Below are 21,490 nucleotides of genomic sequence, written 5' to 3' on the forward strand. Positions count from 1 at the left end.
TTGCTCCAGTCCATATATTAGGTACTACAGAAGGATGCCATCACTGAGTGGGGTCCAGAGCAAGAAAGAGCTCAGCAGCAGGTCCTTGTTGCAATGTAAGCAGCACAAATGATCCAGCATACCCTGTGATATTAGATATGAGTGGTGGGAAAAGATTCTGTTTCAGCCTTTAGGGTTCTGGAACTAGGCTATGGCTTAATAGCAGAGAATTATATGCCCTTTGAAAAATATTTACTGTTGATCTGTTGGGTTCTGGTAGAGATGGAGCGTCTGTCCACGAGACACCAAATAACCACACTTTTGGAAGTGGGACTAGAGTGTAAGGAAAGGCAGGCTCAGTAGCAATCCATTGTAAGAGGAAAGAGGTACATGTATGATCAAGCATGAGCTAGACTAAGGATACAAGCAAACTGCATGAGCAGGTAGCCCAGACCCCCATGCTATTTGCTACTTTTCCACCAGTGCTCCTCCCTCAGCTCATCCCTATGGCCATCTGGGAGATCCCTTACAACCAGCTTACAGAGGTTTACAGATGGCTCGGCTCAGTATATAAGAACATGTTGAAAAGAGGCAGTAATAGGACTGCAACATCACTGGGGAGAGGCATTGGAAGGCAGTGAGGAAGGAGTTTCAGGCAGTGTACCTGGTTATTCACTTTGTATGGGAAGAAAAGTAGCTCAATGTTAGAATATATACAAACTCGTGGGCAGTGGTAATGAAAAGATGTTGGCCACATGGGAGTGGGCACAAAGTGTTAAGATCTTTATATCAAATGTAAATGCCCATCAGAGAGCATCTATCATGGAAAAGGCAAAGAACAATGTTGTAGACAAAATTGCGTGGCCATTTGACTTCAACTAGCCTTGGTCATTGGCCACACCAGGGCTTGCAGATGGGCTTGCTTGGAGTGGTCACAGTGGGAAAGATGAAAGCTATGCATGGTGGGTCCAGTGGCATGGCTGCCTGTTTACTAAGATTAAATTGGCTACTGCTGCCATTGAATGCCCAAACCTCCAGCCAGAGAAACAACACCGAGCCTCCAATACGTTACTCTTCCTTAAGAAGACCAGTCGGCCATTTGGTGGTAAGTAAGTACACTGATCACTTTCTATCTTGGAAAAGCCAGAGATTTGTTCTAACAGAAAAAGCCAAGCATTCTGGCCATGGATTTGCCTTTCCTGCCCACAAGTTTCAACTAGAAAGACTATCTGAGGGTTTATGAAATATCTGACCCACTAGGATGGGATCTCAGTAGGATGACATGGCATCAGATCAGAAGACCCGCTTGTCAGAAAAGAAGGCACAGAAGTAAACCCATGCCTATGAGACTTACTGGCTGCATCAGAGATGGCACCACTCAGTAACTCTTGGCCTAGGAGAGTTTTGGTCTACCAAAGGTGCAGTTTAAGCATCAGCTTGGAGGTGGTACTCTATGAGGTATCATACTATCCTATATGGCCCCAATAAAAAGAATATGTAGGTCCAGAAACAAAGAAGTGGAAGCAGTAGTGGTCTCACCGCCATTCTCACTGATCCACTGGGGAACTATTAATAAAATGCCCAGTCATTTGGGCCCGGCGTGGGACACCTCTAAACAGCCGTATACTCTCCAGAACTCTCCATGGGATTGGGTGATGCTAGATTGTGACCTCATTGCCCTTCAACTTCATCCTTCAGAGAATCTTGTTTCTTCCCCTCCTCTTATACAAGTCCAGATGCTTAAAAACATGCCCTACTTGCCAAATTCTGTGTCAGACTCTGTTTCTAGAGAGGTGGTTCCCCAAACTTTTTGGCACCAGGGACCGGTTTCATGGAAGACAATTTTTCCATGGATGGAGGTGGGGTGAGGGTAGGGATGGTTTTGGGACCCTGCTGTACCTCAGACCATCAGGCATTAGATTCTCCTAAGGAGTGTGCACCCTAGATCCCTTGCATGCGCAGTTCACGATAGGGTTCATGCTCCTATGAGAACCTAAAGCTGCAGCTGATCTGACAGGAGGTGGAGCTCAGGTGGTAATGCTTGCTGGCCTGCCCCTTACCTCCTGTGGTGCCGCCCAGTTCCCAACAGGCCACAAATCAGTACTGATCTGTGGCCTAAGAGTTGGGGACCCCTGTTCTAGAGAATCCAGGCTTTGGTGGCTCCCCATCTCACTTCCCTTTCCAGAGATAACTTGGTGTATATTTTGCTAGGACTTTCTATAAATACATAGATATTTTAAATTTTAAAACTTTTCTTCACATAAATGGGCTCATAACATATATGTGTTTTTCTGTGACTATATATGTTTTAAAGGCAGTTTTACTGACATGTAATTTACATATGGAAACATTCACACTTTCAAAGTATGTATTTCAATGACTTTTAACACATAATTAAAATATAGTATATTTTCATCACCCCAGGACATTCTTTCATGCTCCTTTACAATCAGTCCCCTTCTCCCAGTCCTAGCTCCTGATCTGAGTGCTGCTTTCTGTAGATTTACTTTTCCAGAATATCATATAAATGGAATCATATAGTATGTAGCCTTTGGTGTCTGGACTCAATCTTTTAGCATAATGCTTTTTAAATGTATTCATATTGTTAAATGTATCGATAGTTTATTCTTTTTATTGTTCAGTAGTATTCCATTGTATAGATGTATCACAATTTGTTTATCCATTTATCAATTAAAGAACATTTGAGTGTTTCCAACGTAGGGCCATCATTTATAATGCTGCTGTAAACCTCTCTGCAAAGTCTTCGTGTGGATATATGATTTTTATTCTCTTGGAAAATTACTGAAAGTGGGACTGGTGGGTAATATGTTAAGTGTATATTTAACTTTAAAAGAAACTGTGAAACATTTCAAAAGTGGCAGAAACGTTTTGCATTCTCACAAGCAAGGTGTGAGGGTTCCAATAACACCACATTCTTTTCAGCACTTGGTATTTTCAGGCTTTATTTTTAGCTCTTTTAGTAGGTGTGTAGTGGTATTTAATTATGGTTTAATTTGCATTTCCCTAGTGAAAATGATGTTAAGCATATTTTTATGTGCTTATGACAGCCTTAAACAATTTTTTTTTTTTTTTTTGAGATGGAGCTTCGCTCTCGTTGCCCAGGCTGGAGTGCAATGATGTGATCTCGGCTCACTGCAACCTCTGCCTCCCGGGTTCAAGAGATTCTCCTGCCTCAGCCTCTGGAGTAGGGGGGATCATAGGCATGTGCCACCGTGCCCAGCTAATTTTGTATTTTTAGTAGAGACGAAGTTTCTCCATGTTGGTCAGGCTGATCACGAACTCCCGAGCTCAGGTGATCCGCCTGCCTTGGCCTCCCAAAATGCTGGGATTTCAGGCATGAGCCACCATGCCTGGCCGCCTTAAACCATTTTTTCATGAAGTGTCTGTTCAAATCTCTTGCTCATTTTAAAATTAGGTATATCTGTTTCTTAATATTGAGTGATGAGACTTCTTTATATAGCCTGGATACAATTTCTTACTCAGATACGTATTTTACAAGCATTTTCTCCCAGTCTGCCATTTTATTTTTTTTAAACAGGGGTCTTTCAAAAAGCAGAAGTCTTTAATTGGATGATGTCCAATTAATCAATTGTAGAAATGGTTTGTATTTTTATAACTTATCTAAAAACTCCTTGCCTAGCCCAAAATTATGAAAGTGTTCTTCTATGGCATTTAGAAGTGTTATAATATTAACTTTTAGGTTTATGTATATTATGTATTTCAAGTTAATTTCTGCATATGATGTAAGGGTAAATGTTCATTGTGTTTACGTATGGATGTCTGACTCTTCCAGTTGGAAAGATGATTCCTTTCCCTTTTCTTGTTACAAAAATACAATTGACCACATATATATGAGGTCTATTTCTGAACCCTTTATACTGTTTCAGTGCTTTATACACTCTTTCCTTATATAAATACCAAATTATCTTGATTACTATTGTTTTATTTTAAGATTTGAAACTAGGCAGTAGTGTGAGTCCTCAACATATATTCTTTTTCAAAATTATTTTGCTCTCCTGGCCCCTTTGTATTTTCACATAAATTTTATGAACTTCTGCTTCTGGGAAAAGTGGAGTAACAAGGACCTGCTCTTCCTTTATACTTAAAACAACTGGAAAACTGAATAAAACATATGGAACAATGGTTTTCAGGCATTGGATATCAGGCAATGCAGGACAATATTCACTGAGACATGATAAGCGTAGAAGAGCCGTGTGATTGCCCATTCTACTGCCAGGAGAGAGTTTCCAGGCCACAGTGCAGGAAGTGGGCACCCAGCAGAGGCTGACGGTCTCCATGAGCGGAGTAGAGAAAGTTAAGAGTCTTTAGAGAATAATCAGCTTGAGATCCTGGGGTAGAGTACAAAAGAAGAGAGAGCTGTTAAGAGACTTCCAGAGGTCTGTTGGGTACTGATAATCTCATAAGTGTGAAGAGAGTACCTGAGACTGCAGACAGAATTTCATCTGAAAGGGGCAGAGGCAACAATCCCCGGTACTTACCAAGGGCTGGAAATGCATCATGTTCTCACTAGCCAGAGTACGAAACCTCATAATTCATAGGGAATTGTATAGAAAATTCAGAAAGTTATTGGAACCAAATTAGCCATTGGCTAAAGATTTTTCTAATTCCCACCTAATAAAGTTTGAAAAAAAGCTTTGAAAGATTCAAACTGTTTCCATGTAACTTAATGAATTCAAGAATGAAGCCCCAAAATATTTTTTAAAGTGTAAGATTTTTATGCTTTTGAAAGCACCCAGCAAGGTAAGATTCACAGTAGCACCCAACAAGGCAAGATTCACGATGTCTAGCATCCAATGTGGTAGGCTGAATAATGGCCCACAAAGATAGCTATATCTCAGTCTTTGGAACCTGTGAATGTTATCTTATATGGCAAAAGGGCCTTTGAAGATGTGACTTAAAGATCTTGAGATGAGGAGATTATCCTTAATTATTTCAGTGGGCTCTAAATGTAACCACAAGTTTCTTTAAAAGAGAGAGGAAGAAGGAGATTTGATTACACAGACGCAAGGCAATGTGATACTGAGGCAAGATGTTGCACTGCTAGCTTTGAAGATGGCTGATGGGGCCATGGGCCAAGAAAGGCAAATGTTGAAGCTCTCGAGGCTGGAAAAGACAAGGAAACAGATTCTCCACTTGAGTCTTCAGAGTAAGCATGACCCTGAAGATACTTTGTTTTGGCCCAGTATAACTGATTTTGGACTTCTGACCTCCAGAACTGTAAGAGAATGTGTGTTGTTTAAGCCCTCAAGTAGTAGTAATCTGTTACAGCAGCCATAGGAAACTAATACAGATTTTGGTACCAGGAGTAGGATACTGCTTAACAAATACAGAAAAATGTAAAAGTTGCTTTGGAATTGGGTAATGGTCACAGGCTGAAAGAATTTTGAGAAGCATAATAGAAAAAGCATAGATTGCTTTGAACAAACTATTGGTAGAAATACGTGCGTTAAAGTGTCTGCCAGTGAGAGCTCAAAATGAAGTGAGGAACATGGTGGAGAAGCCCTATGTTGTCTTAGGGAATACCTAGATTGTCATAAACCAATTATTGGTAGAAATTGAACATTAAAGACTTGCCTGGTAAAGGCTCAGAAAGAAATGAGGAACATGTTTTTGGAAACTAGAGGAAAGAAGATTCTTGTTACATAATGACAAAAAGCTTACATGAATTGTGTCCATCAGTTGTGTGGCAAACAATCCTTATAAGTAATGAGCTTGAATATTTAAAGGAGAAGGTATCCAAGCGAAGTAATGAAGGTACGGCTTGGTTTCTTCTTGCCAATTATAGTAAAATGAGAGAAGAAAGAGATAAATTAAGGAAAGAACTGTTAAGCAAAAAGTAAACAGGACTTGATAATTTGGGAAATTCTCAGGCTATCTGGGTTGCAAATATTTTAAGAGTTAGAGATTCAATGCCACGCGCTAAGAAGAAAGCCAAGGGTATGGCTGGACAATGTTTTTCTAATGTTTTGGAAGAATCAAAAGATAAGGATGTTCATTTACACAGAGGACTCTTTGAAGAGATTAAGCATGTGATTCATAGATCTCCTCGGCCATTTCAGCAGAAATCATGAATAGAAATGTGATTATTCAGGAAATATATTTGGAGGAGCCTCTTGCTTAATGCCATAACTTCCCATGACATATACAGGAGACCTGCAAAGGTTTTAAGACTCTTATTTCAGCAGAAACAGTGCTAGCTTGGACTGTAAGGAATAAACACTGGATGAAATGAAAGAAGTCTGTCGATCCCCCAAAATTCTACAGGCAGGAAACAGGCTGATACAACTACTCAGCTGCAAACACGTCCTTCTCTTCTTTCAAGAAAAAGGAAGGCTGATGATGAGAGTACAGCCTTGGGCCCAGAAGGCAGAGTCTTGGGTCCAGAGGGCAGAGCCATGTGCTCAAGAGGATTATCTTCAAGCCTTTGTACCTAATAGAGTTTTCTCAGTTGCAATTTGAAATTGCTTGGGACCAGAGACCTTTTTACTTTCTTCCATTTTCTTTTTTTTGGTGTGTGGAATATCTATGACTGTTATCCTATGCATGTCCCACCATCATACTTCGTGAACAGATAACTTGTTTTCTAGTTTCACAGGTCTACAGAAGGAGAGGAATTTTCCCCCAAGGCAGATTATACTCAGGTTTCACTGGTACTTGATTTGGATGGTGAGATTTGGGACTTTTGAGCTGATGATATTTAAATAAGATTCGAACCTGTAATGGATTGAAACTTTGCGGGAGATTAGGGTGGGGTGGAGCAACATGTCTCCCTTGACTGAGGCAGTTTAGTCTTCTCTTGCCTGTGCAATGGATTCCTTTGAGGTAGTTAATTTGCAGGAGAATGATGATGCCCTTTAGGACCTCCTCACTCTCCCTCTCGTTGCTTTTAGACCTGTGACCAGACTTGAGACCCACCATCCACCGGAGGATGAGATATAGCGACCTATGAGGAGATGTTATATACTCCAAAATAATTACAACATAAACCCTGGCAATATTTATCCAACTGAATCCTAAGTGTGTTATCAAGATTCCAGAAATCCTGAAATTATAATTATGTTCCTTCTCTCGTGGATAATCTCCTTGCTAAATGACACAACGTTTCTTCGGGAGTCTAGAGGTACGATTTATCCTATACATTTTTTACAGGACAGCAGGGTCCCTCCTCAAGAGAATACTAGCCTTCCCTTCATTCAAGGGGCTCTGGGTCTAGAAACTGGTTGAGGGGCCACAATTCTCTGTTGTGATTCAAGTCAGACTTCTTTTATTAGATTTAGAGCTTTTCCACTTTCACAAATCAAGTTAGCCTTTAGTACACTGCCCATCTATTTCAGTCCTGAGGGCACTGTGATCAGTTAGCTGACACCAAAGATCTCTGCAGGTCCAAGCATTCCGATGACTACTTTGGTTCTGCCTACATGACGGTAACCACAGCTGCTTTGTCTCTGACAATTAACTGCTGTCACTTTCTTCCTGCCATCCTGGCATCTCATCATCCTCATTGAATTCACGGAGCTTCGTTAGATGGCAGCTTTTCCTATCCTGGCCTACAAACAATAGCTACCAGAGACTCTTCAAGGATATGAGGGCTCACCTTACCAACGGCTCACCTTCTTAATGTCTTGAGAAGGCAGTTATATTTGTATCTTTTCTCTTTTTCTCTAAGTTGTCAAATCTTGGCCATTTTATTGTTTCTCCCCCCAAAATATGTTTTTGGTTTTACTGCTATGTATTTAGTTTTGTTTTATATTTAATTAATTTATGTTTACGTTTATTGCTTAATTCCTTTGAATTTCTCTGGATTTATTATTACATTTTTAATTCTAGAGTTATAATTTTAACTATTTTGTTTTCAACCTTTCTTAGTTTTAATAAATTCTTTTAAGCTACAATTATTCTTCATTTCCTTCTTTGGATACAACATTGAGCTGTTCCATATACTATTTGAAAAGCAATTTTCTTTGTCATTATTTTTATTACAGTTTGAAACTTTGATTTTGATGTCCTCTTTAAACCAAGAGTTATTTAAAGGAGTGCTTTCACATTTTGAAGTGTATATATTTAACATAAAACCTATTCAATTCTTTTTAAGGCCTGTTTTATTGTTGCTGTTAGCAAATATGTTTTGTATGGTATTTTCCTTCCCGGATTTATTGAGATTTTATTTATGGCCTAATATATGGACAATATTTATAACTGTTCTCTATATGCTTGAAAAGCAGATGCATTCTTTACTTTTTTAGGCTAAGATGAAGGCCCAATTCTGCCCTACTCCTTCCAACATCCACAGTCTTTCTCCTCTCTGTTCCCATTCCCAATACCAATTTCAAAATTCAGATCTTGACATTTTAGAACTAAAATACAGCAATAATTTTCACATTTTATTTCACTACTTCCTCTCTCCTTCTCCCCATCTTCAAATAAACTTTCATTTCAAAATTTCTTCTTCTTTAACCCTTTTAGGAATTTTTGAAGTTTTAATTCTCAATTATTGCTCTTTCTGGAATTATGCATTTTTAAAAATGATTCTTAGCAACACTTATTTTATACTTGAAAAATTGCATTATTATGAAGTTTTAACAGCTTTTTTTCAGTTTTTAAAAACTTACCTCTTTTTTTGTTTGTTTACCATTGTTTCTTGTATACTCAATCTTTTACTAACTTGAGATACTTGTCCTGAATTAATTTTCTCTTTGCTTCTTTGTTTTCTCAGAAAAGACACATAGGTAATATATTTTGTGATCATATAAATTTATTCACTTGTCCTTCCAAAGGAATGATATCTAAGCTGGTAAAAAATTCTTGGATCTTACTCTTTTCCCCTGGAAAGCACATAAATATATTTTTCCCTGTCTTCCACACTTGCAGGTGAGAAATCCGTTGTAATTTTCTTTCCTGTGTAAATTAATCTGTATGTGTGTGTGTGTGTCTGTGTGTGTGAGAGAGAGAGAGACAAAGATTGCCTGGAAGTACGAGGTTTTACTTTTTAATCTTTGGCATTCATGGATTTTATCAGATTTTGTCAAAATGTGTATCATTTAAAAAATTAATTAGGCCTGGCACATTTTTCTCTTATTTCCTTCCTTCCTTCCTTCCTTCCTTCCTTCCTTCCTTCCTTCCTTCCTTCCTTCCTTCCTTCCTTCCTTCCTTCCTTCCTCTCTCTCTCTTTCTTTCTTTTTTCTCTTTCTCTTTCTTTTTTATCTCTCTCTCCCTCCCTCCCTTCCTTCTTTCTGTTTCTTCCTTTCTTCTTTCCCTTCTTCCTTTCTTTCTTCATTCCTTTCCCCTTCCCCTTCCCCTTCCCTTCCCTTATTTTTTTCTTCACATTTTCACTCTGTTGTCCAAGCTAGAGTGAAGTGGCATGATCTCGGCTTACTGCAACCTCTCCCTCCCAGGTTCAAGCGATTCTTATGCCTCAGCCTCCCAAGTAGCTGAGATTACAGGCATGCACCACCATACCTGGCTAATTTTTTGTATTTTTAGTAGAGACGGGGTTTCACCATGTTGGCCAGGCTGGTCTCGAACACCTGACCCCAAGTGATCTGCCTGCCTCAGCTTCCCAAAGTGCTGGGATTATAGACATGAGTCACCATATGCCTGGCACATTTCTATCTGAAAAGCAGAATCTTTCTTCTGTTGTCTTTTTAAACTTCTCCTTCGTATGACCCCTTTTTACATCTTGGAATGACATTTTTTATTTATTTGTTTGTTTTAGCTCTTGTGGATCTGTCCTCCATGTCTTGTGACTTCCAACTTTGATATTTTGGGGGTTTGTTGTCATAGTTCCTCTATTTGATCTTTCATATTTTAAATTTTGTTTCCAGAAGTACCCACTCTATTTTGGTGTTCTTCTAGTGAAGTTTTAAATTCAAGTACAATGGTTTTAGTTTTTTTTTTCAAACTAATATTTTTAGTGCTTTGAGACTTCACTTGCCAAAATCTTCTTGTATGTCATTAATTTCTTTCTTCATTTTATTAAATTGTCTTCCCCCCCCCCCCACCCCCCGAGCGTCTAACCTCTTGGCTTCCCTGGGCCATATTGGAAGAAGAAGAATTATCTTGGGACACACATAAAATACTAACACTAACACAATAGCTGATGAGCTAAAAATAAGGTCCATGCCTAATTTTTGTGATATGCACCACCATAGGTAAGCAAAAAAGTCCTGGCATTCAAAGGATTGGACATTAACTGCCTTAATGAGATACTGCTGTCCTGGTTTTTGGTCCTGATCTTCCTCCTTTAAGCTACTTAACCCCTTAAATAATACCTGGAATCTTTTTTCACTCTCCTTTAACAGTAGCTGTGTAAGTCAGATCACTGGGATCTTTCCGTCAGTGGTGGATAGGCAAAAGATGGAATAAAAATATATGACTTTTCTGGTGTGCCAGCAGTGAGCAGAAACTTGACACAGTGTCTGTCAGCTTTCTTGAGTGTGTGTGTGTGTGTGTGTTTGGGGAAGTGGGGAGAGTTGCTCCTTCTTCTGAGGCATCACAAAAAGGGGGCAGTTCAGCTTGATGGTACAATTCCTCCTAAGAATGGCCTGTAATGGTGGAACTAGAGGGTTTTCTTGCATTGGAGGCATTTATTAGGCTCAAACAACCAGTCCTTATTTTAGTAGATGCAAAATCGGTACACATCACTTCAGTTTCTGTTAGGGTGATGGGCCTTCTCCTTGGATGTCTGGTCTTTGATCCTTCCAGCTGTGTAAATGATGTTGTACAGAAACTGCCCTAACCAGGCCAAGTAAACTGTCCCTGTAGGACACTAAATTCTAAGTAGGCCACACTTTCTACATTTCCCTCTCCACTCCCAAGGGCCTCTCCACATTAGCTGTTTATCCTACTAATCCGTTGGGAGAGAGGGGGATGTGCGCTCAGGCCTCCATCTTCTCAGCATGAATTACTACTCTTTCTTTGATTGGTTCTTTCCCTATGTTTTCTCTCTGTCCTCCATTGAAAGCTCTTAGTAGACAGATAATGCATCTCCTGGATCTATCTTGTTTCTTTTTTATTGCTCTAAGTTTTGAAAATGTCCTTGGTTTTATCTAACTGATTGAAGTCGTCAGCTATTTCTTTCATTATTCAGAACTCCTATTAGGTTTTTTCTTATTTTGGGAATTATATACTTATTTTCCAAAACACCTTTTATGTTTTTAGCTGCTCTTTTAAAAATAGCTGTCAGTGCTTGCTTTATAGAAATACTGTCCTTTCAAATAACTTTGAAGATACTAATTCAATCTTTTCAAAAATTTCCTTCTGTTTCTTCCGTGATTTTTCTTTTTCTACTTTGGGATCAGTTATATTGTTTGTTAATCTTTACGTTTTAATTTAAACTGTGTTTTTTTATTACTGTGTTTTGATTATGATTGTCTATTCTTGTTTACAAAAGGACTAAGTTGACTGTTACAGGTAGCTAATGCGTACTTCTTCAGTAACTGTAAACTGTAGTTGCTTCTTCCCTGAATAATGACGATATATATTTGGAGATACCAGATATGGGCTAAAAAGTTCAATGGGTAAATGCACATAGGCTTCCTTCCAATCACATGGGCACTGGGAAGACAGGCTAGCTGGGAACTTCTGCAACTGCTCAAGTTAGACAGGCGTTACTCTGGGTGAAGTGCTTTATGCCATTAAAATGTGAATTAATCTGTTAATTAGGATGTTTAAAAAAATTTTAACTGGTATAGATAGCTACCTATGGAATCCCTATATTTATATTGAAAATAAAAATAATAGGTTATTTTTGCTGATTATATAAGGTAGTACCATATGAATAACTTTCCAATTCAATTCAAAGCTTAAGTTTTTTAACGTATTCTGACTATAAGAGGATTTAAAAGTACAGTTGTGGATGAAAACAATTATCTTTCTTTTTAAAAAAGAAATTAAAAAAGAGTATATATTTAGTTGTACTTTTTTCAATGGAGGGGAGAGCACAGAAAAATCATGATGTTGGATACGTACCTAGATCATGTAGGTACCTATGTACATAAACTTTGTTCTGTCCTTAGCTATTTATGAAATTAATTTCATTTTTATACAAATTCCTCCCTTTTACTTATTGGAGTGAGCTTTCCTCTTTATAGCAAATCTTTCCCTGATTAGAATACCATATGCAAATTAAGACATTGCATATCTACACTTTATAAAAAGCTTTGGCCTTACTTCAGTGCAAGTTAGATTTTATATACCACTGCCACGTTTGATGCATGTTGATTCGAATTCAGGCTTCTAAGCTTTGGTGAGGAGAAGCTGAAAGGCAGACGCTGAAGAGGGATGCGGAAGCTGACATGAGGGAGCCAACTCAAGGAAATGGAGACATTTCTCCAGGCTTGGAGGCACTTTCACATTCCATATACTTTTTGGTTCTAAACAAGATGTGAAGGGACACAGGGTCATGGCTCTTCACTGTCTGCTTTCGCACCTTCTTTTTGTCTTGTACCCACAGGGGAAATATTTCTCAACTCTATAACCTCCTAAAAATGACAGCAGGTTTAGGACTGCCTGTCTGCCGGGGGACTCCCAAGAGAACCTATGGCCAGTTTTTCCTGTCTTTTCAAAGTCTACAATCATTTTAAGATTGAATCACTCCAGGGGCACCAAAGTCAGACTTATTTGCAACTTGGCTGTTACTAGATGTTCATAAAATAAGAGAGAAAAATAGCAAAATTAAAAGCTATTGGATTAGGGCAAGCAAACATATCAGACTCACGTTAATTGCAAAAGTAATGGCTCTGGTTCTGTCATCACTGAACATGTTAAAAACAGTAAAGACACTAAGAGGTACTCAGCCTTCTTACATGGGTCCAAGTACGATATCATCTATCCTTGCTTCCTGCTTTTCATTCGTGACTAGATAAATATCATGATCATCATCATCAACATTGTCATCAGTTTAGAACTATCTGAATAGACGTCTGAAACAGACCTCTGGGAGCATTTTCATATCCAATTACAACAGGATGATTATTCATACTGTTAAAATTGACTTGCACATAAAAATTCCTGACCTAGCTGAAAGTTCCTAATAATAATGCTTTATACTTGCATAGTGCTCTTAATGTTTCAAAAGATTTTCATATCCATTTTCCTAATTTGAGCCTCAACACAACCAGATTTGGGAAGTAGATTCTAAATATCATCTCCCTTTTACAGATGAGGACTTAGAAGATTTATTAATGACTTATCTGAGGTCAGTCCACCAGGCTTAAGCTTAGACTGCATCCTAGGCGTTTCTTCTTGGGCTCAGCGAGATAACACAGTCCCTTTTTCCTAGATATGTGGAGGCCAAAATCTTTGGATTGCAATAAACATAATCTCAAAGCCTTGAGTTTACTTCTGAGAAGGTGGAATATGTTGTTCTTTGTCATTTCTGTTCTGAGTTCTCTATAAAACCTTGGTGATGAAGCATGGGAAGGCCCAGGACACATTAGAGGCTTAAGTTCACCAATGCTGATTCCTAGTTGTGTTGTTACATTGGAAAGAATACTTTGAAAACAAGTTGGCTTCCGGACCAAGCTTTTCACTCTACTCAGTTTTCCCTCATAGACAGTAGATTTGGCAATGAGTACCCGCACAACCTCTTTGTTTTCTTTATAGATATGTGGTTAAAAATGGTTTTTAAGAATGATTATTGTGGTTGTTTCCCCAGTACCCATTATCTTCTCTTAGTAACCACCAATTTTCATTCAGTTACCCACATCTCCCCCAGGAAGCCAGGTGCTTTGGGGAGTCCCGATTTGCTATTTTGTTATCCTGACATAATTACTAACAGCTTTCTCTGTTGCTCTCAAAAGTATCTTGTTTGGATAACTAATTAGTCACCTTAATTTGTGGAGAAGTTAACCCTACTCTTCACTGTAGTGTTCGGGCATGTGATATAATTCAAACTTCAAGCCTTAGCTAGTAGTGAAATCTCAAATTTGGTCAAATACGTTGATTCAGGGATGAACCTGGGAGTGAATGTGAACCAACAAAACAAAAAACAAACGTTTGCTGGGGGTTCACAAGAAAGTAGTTTCCTTGCTTTTCTTCAGCAGCTTTGGATTAATCCTTTGTAGAATGGACCAAAAAAAAAAAAAAAGCACATAGTGCTGGGAGTTGCTGCCAACTATTTTGCATCTAAAAGTGGGATCCAAGTGGAAGATGAAGCTGACACAGTGGCAGGCAGCATTTGTCAAGATAAGCTAGGTTATGCCGAAGTAACAGCTCCAAAATCCCTGTTGCTTAGCCAAACCGAGTTTATTTCTCACACCAGCTCTCCAGCAAGTGTTGCCAGAGACCTTTCCACATAGCCTTTTGGGAACTTGGGCTGACTGAGGCTCCACCATCTTACCATGCCCCTTTGGTTTCTGGCTGCACTGAGGCAGAGGAAGGGAATGTTGCTGTAGAGCTTTGGGACCAAAGTAACACCGAAAGTAACACTTTGCTATTGCCTAAGAAAGTGCTGTCTGGTGGAAATTTAATGCAAGCCAGAAATGTAATAATTTTGACTATATTATTATATTTATTGTTGATTGTTGTTGCTATTATCAAAAAAATTTTTGGGGGACATAGGGTCTTGCTCTGTTACCTAGGCTGGAGTGTGGTGGTATAATCGTAGCACACCACAGCTTCCAATTCCTGGGCTCAGGCCATCCTCCCACCTCAGCCTCCTGAGTAGCTGGGACTATAGGAATGGACTGCCATACCTGGCTAATTTCCAAATTTTTTTCTGTAGAGGCAGGGTGTCACTATGCTGCCCAGGCTGGTCTCAAACTCATGGGTTCAAGTGATCCTCCAAGTTCACTCCCAAGGTGCTGGGATTACAGGCATGAGCCACTGTGCCTGACTGTTATTACTAAATTTGAAGATGGTTCTTGTTTGCTAAGATTTATTTGTTTATTTATTTATTTTAATGTCTAAGTTAGGGCATAATTTGCCTATAGTAAAATTTATCCTTTTTGTAAGTTTGTGAGTTTTGACAAACACATTCAGTCATGTGACTACCATTACAATCAAGATTTAGAACAGTTCCATCACCCCTCAAAGTCACCTTGTGCACTACACTTTGTAGTTAACCAGGTACACCCATTCTCACCATCTGGCAACTGCTGATCTGTTTTCTGACCCTATGGTTTTGCCTTTCAAGAAGGTCACATAAATGGAATCATAGAATATGTCATTTTTTGTCTGGCTTCTTTCATTTAGCATCATGCATTTGAGATTCATCCATGCTATGATGTGTATCAATAGTTTGTTCCTTTTTTATTGCTAAACAGTCTTCTATTTATGGATGTACTGCAGTTTGTTCATTCATTTCCCAGTTGAGGGACATTTGGGTATGTTTCCAGTTTTTGATGAGTGTAATAAAGCCAGTATAAACAGTCATGCACAGGTTTTTGTGTAAACATAGGCTTTCATTTCTCTTGATTAACTACTTAAGAGTGGAATAGCTAAGCCATATGATAAATTCATGCTTAATTTTATAAAAAACTGCCAAATAGTTATCCAAAGTGACTGTTATCATTTTGCATTAATACCAGAAATATATGAGTGTTCCAGTTGCTCCACACCCTTACCAGTGCTTGATAGTATCAGTATGTTTTTTTTTGAACCATTCTCCTAGGTGTGTATGTACATATATTAACCAGTTTTCTAGTAGCCATTTTTATTTTAAAAAGCAAAAATAAACAAGTGAAATTAGTTTTAATAATATGTTTTACTAAGCATAAGACATGCAAAATATTATTTCAACAAGTAATTAATGTAAAAATTAATGAGATATGTTATGTTCTCTTTTTGTATGTCATGTCTTTGAAATCTGGTATGTATTTTATTCTTGCAGCATATCTTGATTTGGACTAACCACCTTTCAGGAGTTCAGTAGCCGCATGTGGACAGTGCAGGTCTAGATTTAACTATGTGGTCCCACCTAATTGTGAGTAGGCTAGCAGAATGTAATATCCTGTGTGTTCCAGAAATGTTGGTGAGCACTGGTAATGTCTGTCACAAAAGCAGAATGAGAAGAAAGAAGGAATTCATGTCCTTTATGATTATTATTAAATTATGAAATTGAACCAAATCTGAAAGTTTTCTAAGATAAGCCTTAGTTTCTAGTTATGACAGACAGTAAATGCCACATATATTAAGTCCATTTGAATTGGCTTATTCTGTTCTTTGAAAATCGCTCTAATATAATTTTTCATTGCACAAGTAAGTATGTGCTCTATGTAGAAAAATGAAAAAATCCAGATAAGCTAAAAAGAGAAAATAAAAGTCACCTGGAATCTCAAAGATGATATTTGCTGTATATCATTTGAGATATGTGTATATAAAGTGTGTGAAAGTACAAGTGTATAAGTGAAAACAAGGGAACTGCTATAGACTGAATCGTATTCCCCCAAATTCATGTGTTGTAGCCCTGACCCTCCATATGACTGAATTTGAAGACAGAGCTTCTAAAAGATAACTAAGTTTAAATTAGGTTATAACAGTGGAGCCCTACTTCAGTAAGACTCTAGCCTTACAAAAGGAGAGATTTCCCTCTCTCTTTCCCTCCATATCCTCTTTGCCATGTGGGGACCCAGTAAGAAGGCAGCTGTCTACAAGCTAGGAAGAAAGCCCTCACCAGAAACTGAATTGGCCAGCAACTTGATCTTGGACTTCCCAGTCTCAGGAATGATGAGAAATAAATTTCTGTTGTTTAAGCCATTCAGTCGTGGGTATTTTGTTATGGTAGTTGGAGCTGACTAATAAGAGGAACATTCTTTATATTATTATTTTTATCACCTATTTTTTCACTCAACAGTTTAAAAACATCTTTCCATGTCAATAAATAGATTCCTAAGATATCATTTTAAATTATTGTATGTAATATTCAATTTTATGGAGGTCTTGCAATTTACTCAACAAGTAAATTCTATTTAGGTTGTCCAGAATAATATATTGTTTAAATTGGGGCAGGAGCAGAGGTGGTGTCTATTTTGGAATACCTTCTTATTTGAAGCAAAAGCAGAGTATTTGGAAATTCTGCCTTCTTTTGCACCTCTCATTTTTACTTCTGGGCTCCTCTCAGTTCTTTCAGTTGAATAGATAGGAATATAGAGCTCACATGGTATCTAGGTGATTAGTAAAACAAAAAATTAGATTTCTATAAAGTTTTTGCTAATTTTTTTCTCATTGCCTTGATTGTCTTGTATTTATTACCAGTAATAATTAGGTAAGTAGGTTATTCAAGGTGTTCTACGTGCAACTAGAAGATAATTAGTGATACAGAGAATAACAAATAAAGTTTTAAAAATCTGCAAGTAAGGATGTCATCGTAAAGTGCAAGATGAATCAGGTCCAGTCTTGTAGGACATTTATTTGAAAACAAAAGCCATTGTAAAATGTACGGAGAGAAATTGATTGAATGTGCTGAGATTATCTATCTGTTTTTCCTTTATTGGCTGCTGTGACCATTTGGAATTTTCAGTGACCTCCAGTGCTTGGCTTTCTGCTGTGTGGCTATGGTAGGCACAGGGGTGATATTAAAAATATTTAACAACTGGTGAGGCAGTGGCACCAACCAGTCAGAAAAGACCCTAGCCTGAGACAACAGCTTTCGCCAAACCAGTGTGTAAGGGCTGGGTAGCTGCCCTGAGTGGGAAAAATAAACAAACATGCACATTTAAAAAATAGCAACAACGAAAATCCTTGGACCTTTTGTTTGTTTTATTCCAGGAAAAATGTTTTAGGTATAAAGCCTTCTTTTTGGTTTTAATCTTTCACGTGCTTCCTGTGACACTGCTGAGGAAATGACAATTTCCTACAAAAATAAACAGTAAATAGCTACTCCCTTTCAGCCAGGGATTACCCAAATCCAGAGAAAGGGATTGATATTCTGAATATGTGAAGAACCCTTACAGTTCTACATAGAAACAAAAGACCCACTAAAAAAGAACCCACTCTAAACAGGCCATTCACACACACACAAAGATGTAAAATAAGTATACAAAAGGTGTTTCAGCTCACATCTGCTCATTAGAGCAGAGAAATGCAGATTTTAAAAATACCTGTATTTTACTTGGCTAACATCTGTTAAGTGGATAACTTGAGTCAGGTACTTTTTTCTTATTTAATGCAAACCAAATTCCTGTGAGGTGGGCACTATTATAATGTCCATTTTATTGACAGGGAATCCGAGGCTCAGAAAGGTTAAAATGCCTGAGGACACAGCTAGTAAGTGGTGTGCAGAAAAGTGCTATTTTATCTTTTGCAATTTGCAGAGTAAATGATACAGAGTAAATGATAAATAAGCATGCTTTGACCCAGCAATTTCACCTACAAAAGTTTTTATTCATGCTTTGACACAGCAATTTCACATACAAAAGTTTATCCCAGGGAAATAAATTGGGTAAGTACATAAAGGGCTTTTATAAGGACATTTAGTGTTGTATTGTTTACAGTGGCAAAAAATTGGAAACAATCTAAACGTTCTTCAAAAGGGGATTGGTGAAATATATAAAGACATATCAATACAATGTTAACCAGAGCAGCTCTTAAAAATAAAGACATAGATCAATATGATTTGGCTTGGAAACTTGTGGCTTGCCTACGGTACAGTATATTGTTCAGCGTGGGAGGCGGGTTATAAAATAGCATGTAAGTTATAATCCCATTTTTGTAAAAGGAATTATCTTTAGTTAAGCAGGGGAAAATCTCTGAATGTATATGCTGCGGTTATCCTTGTGGAGGGGCTAGATTATAACAGAGCCCATCAGTTTATATTTCTGTATTATTTGAATATTCTTTTTTGGAATAACTATTTGAAGCACAAAAAAGGCAACAAATATTGTTGCATGCTGGAATGCACAAAGCAGAACAAATGCACTACGAGTACAAGAATGCTCCCAGGGCAACTGAAAGAAGATCAGAGAAGGCACACACAGGAGAAAGATGTGATAGAAGACTCAACACACAGAGTAGGGTTATGCAGAAGAAAGGCAGTGAAAAGCAGAGGAAAGGGAGATGGGAGGGAGGAAGGGTAAAAAGAACGAAGCGGATGAGCAGGAAAGCAGAGTAAAGGGAGACTGCTGAAACTGTAGAGGAGTTGTAACAAAGGTCAGCAGAACCCTGGTGGCGTCAGGGAAGGTGCAACTGGGACTTTGCTAAGGACAGTTAAGATAGTTAACTGTAGGTGTGTGTGTATATATATATATATATATATATATATATACATGCTATATATATATGTGTATATATATATAACTAAGGACAGTTAAGATAGATAAGAGCATGGGCGCTAGGGTAAAGCAGTACAGTTAGTGCTTTCTGTATGTGTTCCCCTATGTGTCCCATCCTCCCTTGTAAGTAGGTAGGGGTCACAAGACTCATTCTTGTCATTGGACTGTGAGAGGAAGGGCTGAGGCCCTTAAAGCTTGCAATGCCTCTTTCATTACCCCATGCAGAAGCCATGGGTGTCATACGTTTCACGATGGCCTGACTAGAAGGAGTTACCAATTCCCAGGGGCCAAGATGTGATCAAGAAATAACCTTTTGTTGTGTTAAGATACTGTGATTTGGGAGTTTGCCTGTTCTGAGAGCTAGAATTTCTTGCTCTAATATGCGTTGTCATATACTAGCTGTCTGACTTTGGATAGATTACTTAACTCTCTGAACATCTGTTATTTCATCTGTCAATGGAAATAATAATAGCACCTATTTCACATGGTCATTAGAGGATTACATGGGAAAGTGTACAGTGTTAGGCACAAAATATTCAATATGTGTTATCATTGTTATTATTATCATTTATAGCAGGAGTTGATAAATAAATTCCCCAAACGGGCAGCAACAAGGACAGGGAATTGTGAAGAGATGACAGCAGGGCTGATCCAAGGAGATATTATGGGACATATTAACAAAAGGTGTGGAATCTGGACTTGTAACTAAAGAGGACTGAAGATATAGATCCAAGTATCTCTGGCTAGAGAATTGCAAACTTCCTATGAGGAAGCATGAAGCTGTCATATGTGGAGGTTAACTTATAGAGATAAGCTAGTTATGATTAGGTGCATCTCCATGAACATGTTTACTAAATTTTCATCATAATGAAATATGTTACATTATATAATGTATTTTTCCAACATTTCAGCTGAAGTGGCCATAGAAGGTATTCGATGTGCCTAATATTACAGAAATATTGGTTGACCCTTTGGTCTTCCAAGTGATCTTAGTGCAAGGACTCAGGCTGCCTTCTCCCTTGACTAATTAGGGCAGAGGGAGGACTATGTGAGTGGGCCAGCGTGTGCCCCTGTGGTGGATTGGTGGTCAAGGGGGGATGTTATATATATAAATCCAATAAATACAGCATATGATGAATTCAGGGTAACTTGGTAGTGCTATTCTCCCTTTATTGCTTTTCCTTTTTGAAAAGTAGCATATTTGCAATTAGCAAGTATAACAGATGTCTTATTGAGAGCTGTGCCATAATTGTATGGTTATTTTGAGTGCAGTGACTATTTACAGGAGTAATCATGGTGGACAATGGCCTCCAATTCCCGAGCTCAAGTGATCCTCCTGCCTCAGCCTCTGGAGTAGCTGAGACTACAGGTGCACCCCACTGCGCCCAGCTTGATTTTTAAAATAAAATCAAATTGTTGATTTTTGAGAGAACAAACGGTTTAAGTTACTCCCATTCAGTAGCGGCTGCAAAATTAGGAGGGGGTTTAAGGGTGACAATCTGGTTGTCAGAGTGTGTTGGAAGCTGAGTTTGAATTTGCACATCACTTTACACGGAATGAGAAGATGTCCTCCACCCCCGCCCCACCTTTATTTTTGAGACAGAGTCTCACTGTGTCACCCAGGCTGGAGTAAAGTGGTGAAATCTTCACTCACTGCAACCTCTGCCTCCCAGGTTCAAGTGATTCTCCTGCCTCAGCCTCCAGAGCAGCTGGGATTAAAGGCATGTGCCACCACACCTGGCTAATTTTTGTATGTTTAGTAGAAATGGGGTTTCACCATGTTGGCCAGGCTGGTCTCGAACTCCTGACCTCAAGTGATCTGCCTGCCTCAGCCTCCAAAAGTGCTGGGATTACAGGCCCCACCTCACAGGCCCCACTTTCTAAATAAAAAGGGAGGGGTCTTTTTCTGGGAGGAGTTTAAGGCCCGCAGCTCCCCTTTATATGGCCGCTGCTCTTAGGGACTTAATAAATATTTTTTGCTCAATACATTCTTTCAACAAATGTTTAAAAAGCACCTACTATGTGCTTCAGATATTATACAAAGATAATACAACCTCTGTACCTAGAATGACCACAGCCCAACAGAGAGACTGAGGGTGAATTGTGCAAACCCTGGGTCCTCCAAATACTTAAGATTCAGAGCCAGGTTGTCAGAAGTTCTCCTTTGTTCTGGCTGAATAGTAACACTGATAGGGACCTGCCAGTTTCAACTTATTCCAGTTATTTCCAAAAATGAGTTGTTCCAAGTAGCGTCAGTGCAC

The 21,490-nt window shown here is 38.5% G+C and overlaps 1 protein-coding gene across 1 annotated transcript in view; it reads left to right on the top strand.

Annotated features, from left to right (window-relative positions):
- Positions 1 to 21,490, top strand: part of LOC105477237 (Fraser extracellular matrix complex subunit 1) — a 488,217-nt gene that overhangs the window by 15,290 nt on the left and 451,437 nt on the right. The window contains exon 2 of the mRNA XM_071093546.1: positions 6,912 to 7,141. Coding sequence (XP_070949647.1) covers positions 7,078 to 7,141 — 64 coding nt within the window. The 5' untranslated portion in view covers positions 6,912 to 7,077. The remainder of the gene's footprint in view (positions 1 to 6,911; positions 7,142 to 21,490) is intronic.

This window comes from Macaca nemestrina, chromosome 3, assembly GCF_043159975.1.
Source record: "Macaca nemestrina isolate mMacNem1 chromosome 3, mMacNem.hap1, whole genome shotgun sequence".
Taxonomy (NCBI): domain Eukaryota; kingdom Metazoa; phylum Chordata; class Mammalia; order Primates; family Cercopithecidae; genus Macaca; species Macaca nemestrina.